Source organism: Lepidochelys kempii, chromosome 3 (assembly GCF_965140265.1).
Source record: "Lepidochelys kempii isolate rLepKem1 chromosome 3, rLepKem1.hap2, whole genome shotgun sequence".
Lineage (NCBI taxonomy): Eukaryota > Metazoa > Chordata > Testudines > Cheloniidae > Lepidochelys > Lepidochelys kempii.
Window position 1 is genome coordinate 151,640,172 of NC_133258.1, and position 15,491 is coordinate 151,655,662.

At 42.1% G+C, this 15,491-nt stretch overlaps 1 protein-coding gene across 1 annotated transcript in view; it reads right to left on the reverse strand.

The window, feature by feature from the left end:
- KIF6 (kinesin family member 6) overlaps positions 1-15,491 on the reverse strand; it is a 286,955-nt gene that overhangs the window by 248,177 nt on the left and 23,287 nt on the right. Inside the window, exon 4 of the mRNA XM_073338562.1 lies at positions 4,677-4,824. Coding sequence (XP_073194663.1) covers positions 4,677-4,824 — 148 coding nt within the window. The remainder of the gene's footprint in view (positions 1-4,676; positions 4,825-15,491) is intronic.

The following is a 15,491-nucleotide window of genomic DNA, read 5'->3' on the forward strand; positions in this document are numbered from 1 at the left end:
GCCCTATGGCCCAGGTGCCCCTCAAGGTCCAGGGCAAGTTTCAGTGGAAACAAGTCGGGGTAGTCGAAGGGCTGCCTTACCCGGTGGTGGTGGGCACAGACTGGGAGCCCTTCCCATGAGGGACAGGAGGCAGTGGAAAGAAGCCCAACGTGGGGAAAATGGGAGGTCCCCTGAAGAAGTGGGTGGAACCATCCAAGGCACAGATCCTTGGTAAGGAGTGAGACCAATCTCCTCTGGAGAATGAGGTACAAACCCTTAAACAACAGAGCCCGAGGGGGGAAGGAAACAGGGAAGGGGAGGCCTCCGGCCCAGGACCCTTATCAAAGGAGACAGGCCCGACGGAGCCCCCTTCAAGGCAACCCCCAGGAGAACGGACATAGGCCCTGTGTGCCAGGCTGGTGGAACCGGAGGCCCTGCATGTCTAGGGGGAGATAAAGATCAATCCCAAAACCCTGCAAGAAGGGAAAGAGGAAAAAGAGGGGGGGCACCCATTGGGGTGTGAATGGTGTGAGGACCTGTGGGTAGTGATAGACCTATAGGGGCATCCACCCCTTACACAATGTAAATTCTGTGGGTGGGGGATACAGGAACCCCACAAGGAAGACCCCAAGGCTCACTAGAAGGTAGAAGGAGAACTCCCCCGCACTGCCCCATCCGGTAGAGAGAAGAGGGGAGAGGCAAGGACAAACCTGGAGGTTCAGTAAGGCGGGGAGGTGTGTTACAGGGTGCTGACCAGGAACTGCTGAGCCAGCCTTCTGTCACTCCAGCTCCAAGTAAGGGAGAATAGGAGCTGACTAGAGGAACCTGAGCCTGACTGGCAGAGCTGCAACAGCTGCCAGTCTGACTAGCCTGGGGCTATATACAGGCACAGAGGAAGGAAGCAAAGGTGGAGGGGAGAAGCCAGAGAGTGGAAGAAGAGGGGTAGCTCTCCCCTCCTGGCTACTAGACAGAGAAGCCCCTAAGGTGGGACCTCCAGCAATATGTGGTGAGAGTTGGTGGGTTTGCACTGTGTAAATAAACTGCACCGGGGACTGCTGAGCCAGAAGGTCTCTTTGTGATTGTTGGAGCAGAGAAGAGGCAGGACCAAGGGGGGCTGTGCTACGCCCTGTTACCAGTCCAAAACTCATCCTAGGCTGGAATAGTAGCTTTGGAGAGGTAGCACACTACAACTCCACAGCAAGCCTGCAAATTGGAGGAATTGGCCCACTAGCAGGGTCTTGGAATCTATTTCCACCCACACATGCTTAGTTCCCTGCAAAAAGACTGAATATTCATGCTTTGTGAAGAGGTATGAATTCCATACTCAAAAAATTAGGAAGCCCCCTTCAGAACTGCCATAGGGAGACTCAAGAGCTTCAGGCATTATTAACATCATTCATGTTCCTCCGTTAATCAGTCAGCATTTCCATTTTACTCTATATATAAGCATTTCAAGTTTTAACTCCTCTGTAAAAATTTATGCAAGGCTGATTATGGCATAAAAGGTCAGGCAAGATTTAAAAAAAGTACCAAAATTAACAAGAATTAAATTTGGCAATTTTTCTCTTACTAAAATACAAACAGCTGGCATAATGCCTTTGGCTACGGAGGCAAGCTTCCAACTTTCTTTGGTCACAAGTGAAATATATTGCAAGGTTTCCAACCTAGTGATTTCCCACAAACCCACCATTAACCAGAAAAGTATCTTGCATAATTCATAAGTGCCCGTGTTTCCTCATCTGTAACATGCAAATAATGGTACTTAAACTCCTTCGTAAAGCAGTTTAAGATCTATGGATGAAAAGTAGTATAAAAGAACTAAATACTGGGAAGAATTATTAGAGATACCAGTTGTACTCCATAATTAAGACTGAGTAGTGTTTTTGCACTTAAAAGCAAGGACTCAACCTCTATGTATGAAAAATACAGCATTTAGTCCCCCCAAAATTACAGCATTTACTTTTTAAATATAGAATGGTATTTCTAGGAATTTACAAGTAAATCACTTAAATAATTTAGGAGTTAAAATTAATTTTAAAATGGCTTCTTTAAAAAATGTAGACATTACTGTCAGACTGTTGTTGTTGTTATTGTCCTGAATGAACTTAACAGAACAATGCAGATGCGTCAAACCTCCCATGTTGTTTAAACTCACTAAAATCTTGTGTATAAACTACAATGGAAGATTTTTAATTATGGGCAGATGAATGAGCCTGTTATTCTTCATAAATGAATGTTTCTTCTTCATCAGAGGATGAAGAATAATACTCTTTTACAGAGAAGCCCACAAGAACTGTCCACATGCATGTGCACGGGAAAGCTGGGAATGAAGGAGGCAGGGGAAAACTAGGGTATACACTCCAGCTTCTTTGTGATACACTAGCAAAAACAAAGCAGCTGTAAACCCAGCTGGATTGGCAAGTATGCTGTCGCTGCCATGCACTGCTCTCTTGTACATAAGTAGCCAAGCGTACTGGTGAAACTGGCAATAAAAATTAAATTTTAAAAAATTATTTAAGGTTAAGATCTTAAAATCATTGAAATTATCATTTGGTAACATTCTTTGAATTTCTTGTTTAGTGATCCTATATGAAATTTTAAATTTAGAAACCCACGTATATTTCCAGAAAATGCTACTTTAAGATTAAATTACAGCTGAAAGTATATTGACTGTGATTGTAAACTCTTCAGGGTTTGGGCTGCCCTTGTGTTACGGCTGTACAGAGCCTAGTAGAGTGGGAGTCTGCTACCTGATTGAGGATTCTAGTTGCTACCACAATACAAATAATAAATAACAATATAAATAGTTTACATTCCCACATTATATGGATGTTGTATTTAATCCTTAAACAACACATTATAAACCCAGGAAATTCAGTTAAGGTTAAACTCAAAAGAAATCCAAACAGAAATGCACAGTTAGGGCACCAAAACAACCTTAACTTCACTCTGCAGTGACACCATGCAAAACCATATGATTAAGTTTTTGTGACTGCAGATTATATTATGCTGAATTTTAAAGAAATATTAGATTGCTTCTTTTCGTCCCTTCATGTTGTCACTACAGGGCCAAGGTAATGTTACTTGGGTGGCCCAATCACATTTCAATATCTTGACATGGCTAGATTTCTTTTAAATTTAACCTTAACTCTGAATTAACTGGATTTATAAACACTAGGCTTCCAAATAACTAACATTTATGTAATGTATTTTACCTTAACTATCTAATATGTGCTCTCAGATGCAACTCCATCTTAATGTAGTTTTTGTCTGAAAATTATTATTAGGGGCAGCCTCTGCTCAGGAAAAAATTAGAAAATGGAATAACAGGTAAGGTTAGAAAAAGAGGTAGAGTAGGAGTGGTGAATTAGAAGGACTCCAAATTAAGGGCACAGGGAAGAGATGGAGAAATTGTGGTTAACCTTTCATTATTTAATATTAACCACTTTCTGTCTTACACTGAAATCAAATCCATGATCTCGTCACACAAAGAACTTCCACTAGCTTCAACAGAAGTGCTGCAAGTGGAACATCGGCAAAACTGGCCCTATGAGTATAATTTACTACCTTTGAAAGTATTCTATTTACAATTTTTAACTAGTCTTTTAGGTCTAGGTACCTTTTTAAAGCAGATCTGAAGACACTATTAAAAAGTTAAATATGTAACAGATGCCATACAAGTGCATCATGAGAAAAATGCATTATGGGCAAAAACTTTCATCACATCTTTTTACTATTTACAGCTTTACTTGTTCATGTGGCATACATGTGTAGCTATGTCGAGAAACTTGCATAATGTCTGCCCACTCTATGCCAGACTTCAGTCACCAAATGAGTCTCTTACTCATATTAGCATGTATAAGTGTATTACATACATATTTAAAGTTAAAGAAGAGACACACATACAAAAAGGATTATTGCGGTTTGGATGTCTTTGCTTTTGAAAAATTAAACTGGCTGAGATATTGAAATTTGAAACTGTTTCCCCACAATATTTTACTAAATAGTTGTGATTATGGACCTGTGAGATTTAAGTGGTCATACTATATACTGTGACCATGCAATTAACATGGATTAGTATAATCTAGTAAAATAATCCTGTTAAGTAAGTAACCTAATTTTTTTAAGACCTTCATTAAAGTTTATCCAAGAAAATCAAGTTGTATTATGAATTTTACAAATACTGCATGAAGTTAATATTATGAGCTTCACTCAAACACACAAAAAGCAAGGTAGTTCAAATGATGGGTTAAAATACTGGTTGATGGTTCATCTTCTATTTGCTCTTCTTGGCCTAAGGTTATATAGGATTACGAATTTTCATACTTCATCTGTGCATTGCAACACTTATCATAGGCATAATAATAGTGGATGATGACACAGCCAAATATTTGACCAGACACCACTCTGGGCGAGCCTGAAAGCAGTACTCTCAAAAAATAAGACATTGGAATAATTCTAATGGTGTCCACTATTTTTCAGTGTCTGGCAATAACCTGGTCATCCACCACACATGATGACTTTATGGTAAGGCTACAGTGTCAGGCTAGATTTCACGCTAATATGCATTTCTTTCGTTTGGTGGGTTCAAGTCAGGTCTTATTGTAACATTACCACTAAAATTGTTTCCTGTGATTCAATGCAGTATTAGTAAATCAGATTTTTTTTAAAGAAAATGAAAGGACAAAGATCTGTACCTTCTCCAACTGCTGAAAAATGTAAGACAGAGTCCTGGGAATGATGCCTCGATCACTGTAACGCTCTGCTCCCCCAGTGATGGTAAAAGTCTTTCCACTGCCCGTCTGCCCATATGCAAAGATAGTGCCATTATATCCTGCTAGAGCACTAAAAAATGAAGGAATAGATAACACAAGTTGCATACAGTACCTTTTCCATGGTTATCTCTTATAGCTTCATCAAGAACCTGATCCAATGCCCATTGTAGTCAATGGGAATGTTTCAATTGTCTTCAGTGGGCATTTGGATCAGGCTCAAACAAATTTATTTTAGATCAGATGGAGTTTCAAGATTTTCATGACCTCAATAGAAAGCAATTATGTTCTGACTCATTCCATAATTAAATATCCGAATTACCATTAGATTCTAACAAAGTTTATTATTATGTACATACTTTTAGTGTCCCTATCACCATACTATTTAAGTGAAAATGAAGAGTTGGTAATGGGCTATAGAGAATCTTTAATCTCTTATCCAACCCAGCCTGAATTCAGTCGCTTGGTGGTGACTAAAATAGGCAGCACATGATAGCCATTCAATAGCCTGTGTGAAGTGAGTTTGATAATCCCAGTCCAGTTTCTAGTGGAAAAGTTGTGCAAATCACAAAAAAATCACAATCATCCATTAATCTTGTTGACAGTCTCAGCAGAGAAGCCAAAAAGCCAACTGTCCTCTTATCCTTAGATGTGGGTCCACGAAGTCAGGGCTAAAGCACATTGAGGTGCCAATGTGTTTAAAGCTCCCATTGCTGCTGTCCATACTGTGCTTTATATGTGCATAAATAAGAAACATAAGCCTCCAGAAATACCAATCTGCACCTTTAATGAGTGCTTACCACAGAGACTGGTCTTTAAAAAAATGTTGGAAGGTTATCAGAAGAATTAAATTCATGATCTGGTAACCCAGTATCACAGCATCAGTTTGGGAGCAAGCTAGATGCCTTGCTGGCTATACTGTGAGGCAACTAAGACAGTTTGTGCTGCCGCGGAAAGGCCGAGAACCCATGAAATAGTGTGGAGGCACTGAAGTGTCCCACCCATCATAACTCAGTTCTCCACAAGTGGCCTGAGATCCTAGAATCACTGAATATTATGGTTGGAAGAGACCTCAGGAGATCATCTAGTCTAATCCCCTGTTAAAAGCAGGACCAACCAAAGCAAGATCCCTGGGTTTTCCTCATGCTCCTTACAATATCCACATATTTGGAAGGCTAAGCTTACTGCCCACCCTCTCCGCAACTGAACAATGTGTAGGAAATTCCATAAACAGAAATTTCAGTGTCAAATCCATTAATATTTCTAATAATGCTCATCATTATGGTATCTCCCCATATACAGCACAAGATGGTCCTTTGTTTTTATAAGTTTCTCTTGGGCAAACTAATCTAGATGTAAAAGCAGATCCAGTGACACATATGAACACTCTTTTAGGGAAAGTAAGTATGTCCAAAATTTTGGGGAAACAGTAAAGAATCGGAAAACAGTTCATAGATTCGATTCTATTCAGGTTCTTATACTGTGTCACTCACCAAGGTATCCTAGTACCTTCCAGAAGTGCATGGTGACATGACTAGCAGTAGTCATGTGTTGGTCTCTCTTTTTCCCTTCCTTTTCCCAGGAACGAAACTGTGTGTGGATTTTTAAAAAAAATTGCTCATGCTATTTACTTTTAAGAGTGAAGAGTAGGTCAAGTTTGCAACTGGAATGAAAAATTGGAATGAGTGTTGTGGTGGTTCATGGATCCTAAAGTAGTTCTTTCTACAGCCTTGGACTGGCTACAAAAAAGGCTCTTGTCTCTTGCATAAATGAAAGTTACTATTATGATAGACAGTTTTATTGTGACAGAGGAGCAGAGTTGTTGATTATGGTCCTCATTCTGGAACTTTAGGCAACCTTTAAGGTAAGCCTGGGCCCAGACCCTTAAACATCTTGAAGATAAGGACTGAGACTTGAATCTGACACAGTATTTTAGCGGGACTCAGTGTAGTGAGATGACAGTGGACCTTGCATACTTCCAGAACCCTGTGCTGCTGTGGAGGTGCACTGCTGAACTCTGTACTAATTATAATTTACCCTGGAATAACTGTTTCATGCTCAGGTAGACTGCACTGCTGTTGTCCCACTAAGAGGTAGTCAAGGCAAATATTAATAAGGCTGGATCACCTTTTGAAAAGTTAGGATGCACTCTCCTAGGTAAATGTAGATGATAGAATGTGGACACTGCTACGTGAGAGTTTAGGTCACTCATGAATCCAAGAGCCCAAATGATGGCACACAGTCTCCTAGTTCGCTGTCAATGGCAGAACACATCACTCATGAATCCAGGAGCATTCCCAAACTGCAAACTGATCTGACCAGGAGACTGCACCGTGGCTGGAAACTCAGCTGCCAACCACAATAACCTCTGTCATATTTGAATGTAACTTCAACCAACTGTTCATTCATAAACTGATTTTGACCAAGCATGGACAATCATGAGAACAGTGATATTGCTGTATATTGTGAAGGACAGATTGAGCTGTGTGTCATCCCACTTCCGTGATCAACTGAGACATTTTTTATTAATGAATTTAGATAATTTACAGGATATGAGAGTATGTATTTGAAGGTTTCTGGTCCTGGTTTTGTTTGTAGAGAGAGAGTTTTAATGCAATGAACAAAGAGCATTCTCTTTAACTATGGAGATCTGGATTTCATTACTGCTAAGGTGGTATAGTTTAATGGAACTATTTGTATATAAAATATGGCTAATGGTTTTTTTATTAATACATGGCAAACGTTCCTTCACTACTTACCAGCAGAGATTCATACTTTTTGTTAAATAAGACCTTGAGGACGGAATGTCTGAGATATGAATGCAAGTTTTGGATATTTGCCCAGACCTCCCTGAGATAATATATATGTAGGTATATGGATATATGAATTATGCTTTTCTTTTCTTAATTTCATGTATACATTTTAAAGTCTATATTGATTTTACTGGGCATATTAGTGTATATGTTTTATTTGTCCAAGTTTACCTTGGGGGTAAAGACTTAAGACTATTTTTTTTTGCCATTTTTAACTTCATTTCAGATTAATTATGGTAAACTGCCCCAGAATACTCCTGGAAAACAAGTACTTTGCTACCAGCCGTATATCAGCTCCTACATTCTATGGTGATTGACTCAAGGCAGAAATTGTGGTCATTACTTTGTATCTTCACTTTTCTGTAAAACACAGATAATTGGAAACAATCACCCAAAAGTAGTTAAAATTAGAAACTGGATAAGTATTCACCCTACTTTTTACTACAATATTCATATGGCCAATTGAACTAGGACTCGACAGTCTGCATTTGACAGGACAGATTATAAAATCTCTGGATTCAGGAATGCCAAATTCCTCTTTTTTCTTTCAGCAACTGTAGTTTATAAAGACTTCCCCTAAATTTATACATGTCATAAACTGTTTTTCCACATTTCAAACTCCTCTTACAATAAATTCAAAGGGAGCAATAAAAGGGATAAATTAATTAGGGAAGAATTATCCTCCTGATAAGATTTACAGGCCCCAAAAGTAGATTTAATATATTTAGTCTAAAGACCCTACCAACTTTGCATAAACGAAAAAGAGCAAAAATATTCTTGTGCATTTTTTGTTTATAGATAAAGTGATAAGCCAAGATAAGAAAAAATGTTTCTTTCTTGTCTAAGAGGAAGGGACCATGTATAGATAGGCTGCTGGTCTGGCACCATGAGAGATGCAAAGGGTCTCCACCTTAATAAAGCTTATTTGAAAACCTGAGAGATTGCCAAATTGCTCAGTTTAATCCACTACACTAGGATATCAAAGAAAAACAAACAGAAGTATACTGACAGCAACTACAGCCAACATCTGCTCCTAATGACCAAAAATACCCCATGAAGTCAGGGAATAGTTGGATTTTAGCTTCCAGATGTTAAAAAGCCAATACAAACAGCATCAAGATTAGGAAACGCCCAATCCATCTACTCAAGGAATTTGTAGAGTACCTATCAACACAGTATCTGAGTGCTCAGTACAATAATGGTGAATCACAGAGCTGCCCTTAAGTGAATCTGCTTCTTGCCTCTTCTAGGTTTGGGATCTTACTGAACTTCCTTCCTTTCCTGTTCTTCTTCACAGTTGTCGTAGTTCCACAACTTCAGTTATTGTGCTGAGGCATCTGCAAAAAGGTGTACTTTGCAGTGTAGTCTGGATATGGTCACACTTAGCCTTACAGTATTATCTTCCCCTGGTGTCTCTTTTACTCCTGGGGGAATTCTGCACCACTGCACATGCACAGAATTTATGTCCCCCACAGATTTCTTTGCTTCCCACGGAAAAATGACTTTCTTATGGTGAAACAAAGGGAAGCCACAAGAGCAGTCATACAACTCTTCCCAACAGTATATTTCGGGTGCCCAGGGCAGCCAGCAGAGAGGTAAATCACTGTGGGGCACGACTGGGGAAGACCCAGCTTGTGGCTCCTACCCTGTGCCGGACTCAGCTGCTAGTCCCAGCTGGGCTGGAGAGGACGGGACTTCCTCTTTCTCTGCCCCTGCATGGCATCTCAGAGCTATCCCCAGATTTCTCCCCCAGCTGTAGAAAGCTTTGCAAATTGCCCCTCCCCCCCACATGTTTTCTGCATCCATCGCTCCTCAGCTGCAGGGGGAGGGATCACTGTACAGGAAGCTGCTCCCTCATCCGCCCAACCCCCGTGCATCCAGACCTCCTCATACCCAGACCCTCCTGCTGAGCCTCACCTTCCCCGCCCCACCCAGAACCCACCTGACGAGCCCCACTCCCTCTGCACCTGGACCACGCCAACAAGCTACCCACACCTGGATCCCCACCCTACCAAGCCCTGCTGAGCCTCATGCCCCCCACACACACACCCAGAACCCCCCACAGTGAGCCCCATTCCCTCTACACCTGGACCATACTGACAAGCCACCCAGATCCCCACCCTACCAAGCCCCAACCATCTGCACCTGGATCCCCACCCCACTGAGCCCCACTCCCCCAGCATCTGGATCCCTCCCACTGATCTCCCCAGAACCCCCTGCTGAGCTCTATCCCCCACCCCCCACTCAGACCCCTCTGCTGAGCCCCAACCTCCTTTCACCTGGACCCCCCCTGCACAGTCCCATTACCATTACACCCAGAATCCCCCAACAAGCCCCTGTGCATCCAGGTCCCCCCTGCACCCAGATCCCCCATTGAGCCGCCCGCACCCAGATTGCCCCACACAGAACCCTCTCAACCCACACCCATACTAATCCCCTCCACAGTTGGATCCTGCCATGCTGAGCCTGCCTGCCCGCACCTGGCACAGAGGGACAGGACCCTCGGGTGTTTCTGAGGCAGGTCCAGTCCTTGCACTGTGTCAGGGTTGGGTGCAGCCTCACCGCTGAGTCCGTGTCCCAGGGGGCGAGCTGCACAGTGATCTACCACCTCTCTGCAGCCAGTGGCCTGTGCTCCCCAATGCCATGCTGGAGCCTCCACATTTATTTGATAAATAACATTTTCAGAATTCTGCAGAATTTTAAAATACTGTGTACAGAATTTTTTATTTTTTGGTGCAGAATGCCTTCAGGAGTACTCTTTCCAGCACAAAAGCATCAGACTAAGAATTACCACAACTGCATACAAAGAGCCAAATTTCACACTCCTTACTTGGGGAAAACTCCCACTGCAAACAAATGGGAGTTTTTTGTGTAAGGCATACAGGATTTGGCCGTAAGTTTGAAGTAAATACTAGAACATATTGATCTACCTTCTGAATGATCTGCAAAAAGATTCTACACAGACTGTGGACAAATGAAGGTAGAGGCAGTGCTAGCCAACTGGGGGCCTTAAGGAGGAATATTTTTGCCCCCCACAACACACAATAAAAAGCAAATGGGGGCCCCCTTGAGCTGCTCAGGATCCTAAGCCATTGCTTAGTCTGCTTATGCCTAGTGCCAGCTCTGAACCAAGGTCAGTAAAAAAAGGTTCCAGTTCCATGTTGTTATTTTTATAGTTAATGACAGGAGCACCCAGAGAGCCCAACCCAGCTCAAAGGCCCCACTGTGTCGGACACTGTACAGAAATGCTGGTTATGACTCCCTAGTTAAGGCTGAGTTCTGTTTTGCAATTAAAGCAGGGATTCAAACCCTTTGTTTTGTATGAAAAATACAGTGCATCTTCCCCAAATGTACAGCACTTATTTTTTGAGTACAGAATAAATGGAGAATTTTCAAGTAAATCCATTAATTAATTGAAGAGTTAAATTAAGAACTAAAACCTTTAAGAAATTTAGCATCCTTGTCAGTCTTTTCATTGTCTCCAATCATCTTAACAACAGAATAACACACACTCTTCAAACTTCCTGTACAGTTCACTGAAATTTCTTGCATAGGCTATATTTGAGGAAATTAGGCAGTAATTAAGCTAAGTTATTAATGATTTTTATATCTAATTACAATAGGCTTCAACAGGGTCAGGTCATCAGCTCAGGTAACTTGTAAGTGGGGACACTAGACGTAACTCAACCAGTCATCACTCTTCCCCTGCCGTTAATGTGCATGCAATGTTTCTATTTGCCACCAATGAGTCAATGGTATGAGGGGGACTATACTCCTGTGGAAGTGTTCTCAATGTTAGATTGCTTGGCCCAACTGTCACTGATCTTTAAATATTCTGTGGCTGTATGTTAACTTAGGCATCAGTGCTTGCAAGATTTCCGACAGTAGTGTTAACTTGGCTCCACACAGTTCTTTCTTCTACTCAATATTCCCCTACTCTCACATACATGGATACGATCCAGTGCGAAGAATCTTACATTGTTAATTACAAAGTCATGATTTACAATTTGATAAAGCATATGCCGTGTTACATTTTAGTTCACTTACATATTCAAACATACTGCTACCTAAATAACCCATTCTTCTCTCTTTGCCTCTTCAAACGATGGAGCATTTGTGATGGGTTGGATCACAGAAACCCCCTTGGGAACTGCCAACTGATGTGCTGAAACTACTTCTAACTCGTTTTCCCTGCCAGCTTGAGGGTTCAGTGCCCTGCCTGGTTTGAGCGAGACATGCTAGCTTGCTACAAACCCAGTTTCAGGTCTGAACAACGTCCCCCAAAAGCCGCAGGCTTAACTAAAAACAGCTTAAGAAGTGTTCCTGTCTCTAACACAGATGCCCAGCTCCCGATGTGGTCCAAACCCCAAATAAATCTGTTTTACCCTGTATAAAACTTAGAGGATAAACTCATAAATTGTTCACCCTCTATAACACTGATAGAGAGATATGCACAGCTGTTTGCCCCTCCAGGTATTAATACATACTCTGGGTTAATTAATAAATAAAAAGTGATTTTATTAAATACAAAAAGTAGGATTTAAGTGGTTCCAAGTAATAACAGACAGAACAAAGTGAATTACCAAGCAAAATAAAATAAAACATGCAAGTCTAAACCTAATACTTGTCTGGCTCAAGAAAGCAACTACAGATGAAATCTCACCCTCAGAGATGTTTCAATAAGCTTCTATCACAGACTGGATGCCTTCCTAATCTGGGCACAATCATTTCCCCTGGTACAGCCCTTGTTCCAGCTCAGGTGTAGCTAGGGAATTTCTCATGATTGCAGCCCCCTTTGTTCTGTTCCACTCCCTTATATATCTTTTGCATAAGGCGAGAATCCTTTGTCCCTCTCTGGGTTCCCACCCCTCCTTCTAAATGGAAAAGCACCAGGTTAAAGATGGATCCCAGTTCAGGTGACATGATCACATGTCACTGTAAGACTTCAAGCCCTCATTCCTCCCAGACTGACTCACAGGAAGGCCTGCAAGCAAACAGAGCCATCCACAGTCAATTGTCCTGGTTGATGGGAGCCATCAAGATTCCAAACCACCATTAATTGCCCACACTTTGCATAATTACAATAGGACCTCAGAGTTATATTTCTAGTTTCAGATACAAGAGTGATACATTTATACAAATAGGATGACCACACTCAGTAGATTATAAGCTTTGTAATGATACCTTACAAGAGACCTTTTGCATGAAGCATATTCCAGTTACATTATATTCACGCTTATTAGCATATTTTCATAAAATCATATAGAGTGCAACATCACAGAATTGATAGCTCATCTACAAAGATCTTTTTCCTCTTGGCCATGCCTCTTAATTTCTCTTTTTTCCAATGACTATTTATTGGGTTACATTTTCAAAGGGTCTTCAGCCTGGTCACATTTTTCTCTAGCTAAGTTTTACAAGGACACACTAGCTCCCTCATCCCCCCATCAACAGATATATTAATGGAAACTACATTTGACTGCAAAAAAGCAGCTTATGTGTAGACGTGAGTTTATGAATGAACAAAATCTCAGAAGTAAAAATGTGCCTACAAAACCCTGTATACTCAAAAGTGTGAGTAACAGTCAAGGGCATTTTTGAAAATGTGGCCCATTATTTCTCTCTGCATTATTTAAGATCTATAAGGAACTACAGGATATAGGTCTAATCTTGCTAACCCATACTCCTGCTAAATAAGGACTATTGAAATCGATGAGACTGCAGTGTAATTTGGCAATGAATCTGACCTAGTAATTGTTAACATAATAAATGCTGCTTAGGGATCAAACTTGATCTTTGTTCATTTAAATATGCTGTATCTTCATTTTCAAAGTAAAAATCAATTCCCAAATTGCTTACTTAACCTGCATCTTGTTTTAGTTTGTTCTTGAGAGAACAAATTCTAAATTTAAACCGTAGCTTTATAAGCTTGTATATGGGCACTTAGAAGATGGGCAAAATAAATGGTTATTTGCTGAACACGGAATACTTGAAAAGTTCAAGGTATGAAATATTTGTTTCAACTTTAAGGTACACAATTTATTTTGTTAAAGACAAATACATAGGAGGGAGAATGCTTCTCTAAACTTTTCAGCACTACTGTGCCAGTCAGTGTACAACTTTCTAAAGAAAAGAAGGCCACACTTAGGGCATGGCTACACTTGCAGATGTAGAGTCCTTTAAGTTAAACCAGCCTTTGGAGAGCGCAGTAGGGAAAGCGCTGCAGTCTGTCCACACTGATAGCTGCAAGCGCACTGTGGTGGCCACATTTGCAGTACTTGTAGTGGCATTGGGAGCGGTACATTATGGGCAGCTATCCCACAGAGCACCTCTTCCCATTCTGGCGCTGTGGCTTGTGAGAAGCGGGCGGGGCATTCTGGGTCCTGTCCCAATGCCCTGTGATGCATTGGTTCACATCCCAGCAATCCCTGTGCTTCTGTCCAAATTTGGTGCCATCTTTCAATGTTTTTTGTACTGCGTGCTCTGTCTTCCCTTTCGGTCTGTGGGAATGGAGCCCGAACTGCTGAGGAATATGCTGACAAGTCTCGCCAGCACATCACGTTTGGCAGTTGAGTTACTCCTTAAGATCCAAACTGACAGTGAGGACTACAACGATGACATCGATGCAAGTAAAGCATACAACATGAGATGGCTTGTGGCATTCACGGACACGCTCACCACCATGGAATGCCACTTTTGGGCTTGGGAAACAAGCACTGAGTGGTGGGATCACATCGTCATGCAAGTCTGGGATGATGAGCAGTGGCTGCAGAACTTTCAGATGAGAACAGCCACTTTCATGGGACCGTGTGATGAGCTCGCCTCCATCCTGCGGTGCAAGAACACAAGATTGAGAGCTGCCCTGACAGTGGAGAAGTGTGTGGCTATTGAAATCTGGAAGCTGGCAACTCCAGACAGCTACCAATTGGTCGCTAACCAGTTTGGAGTGGGAAAATTGACCGTCGGAATCATGTTGATGCAAGTTTGCAGGGCCATTAATCGCATCCTGCTCAGAAGAACCGTGACTCTGGGAAATGTGCATGACACTGTGGCTGGCTTTGCACATATGGGTTTCCCTAACTGCGGAGGGTCGATAGATGGGACGCATATTCCAATTCTGGCACCAGCCCACCTAGCCTCAGAGTACGTTAATCGGAAGGGGTATTTCTCTATGGTTCTCCAGGCACTTGTGGATCGCTGTGGGCGTTTAATTTACATTAACGCAGGCTGGCCCAGAAAGGTGCATGATGCATGCATCTTTCGGAACACTGACCTGTTCAGGAAGCTGCAAGCCAGGACTTTTTTCCCGGACCAGAACACAGTAGGGGAAGTCGAAATGCCCATTGTGATCCTTGGACACCCCGCGGCTCATGATGACCAGAGTGGCTAGAACAGGCACTGTGAGACACTTCTCGAGGCCGATCAGAGTGCATTGACAGATGAGGATGTCCACACTGGTGCGTCGGCGCTCCAGCGGAGGCACATCAAATGTTATTCCACCCACCGAGGTGGATTACCAGGAACGCTCTAGCCGCGGAGTCCAGGCGCTCTCCATGCCTTGCCAGTGTGGCCGCGTTGTGAGTTAGAGCGCACGGGGCTGCTTTAATGCGCTCTAACTCGCAAGTATAGCCATGCCTGTAGTGTTAGTGCAGGTGAAAGGCCTTTGTATGTGTACACTGCACTCTAGGCCCAGGCTCTGATTCAGGTCTGAGCCCAAACCCCTCTTCTGTCCACACTAAGATTGGTTCGACTCAGATCAGCAAGCACTCAGAATCCAGGTCCTAGGACCTTACTAATGGTGGTGGGTCAGAGCCTGAGTCCTGCCGGAAGTCTGATCTAAGTCCTGTCATTTTAGCAGTGTGGATACAGGTCAGAAGGTCTGCATATTGTAGTATGAATGTGTTAACTTGGGGCTGTGCATGCTACT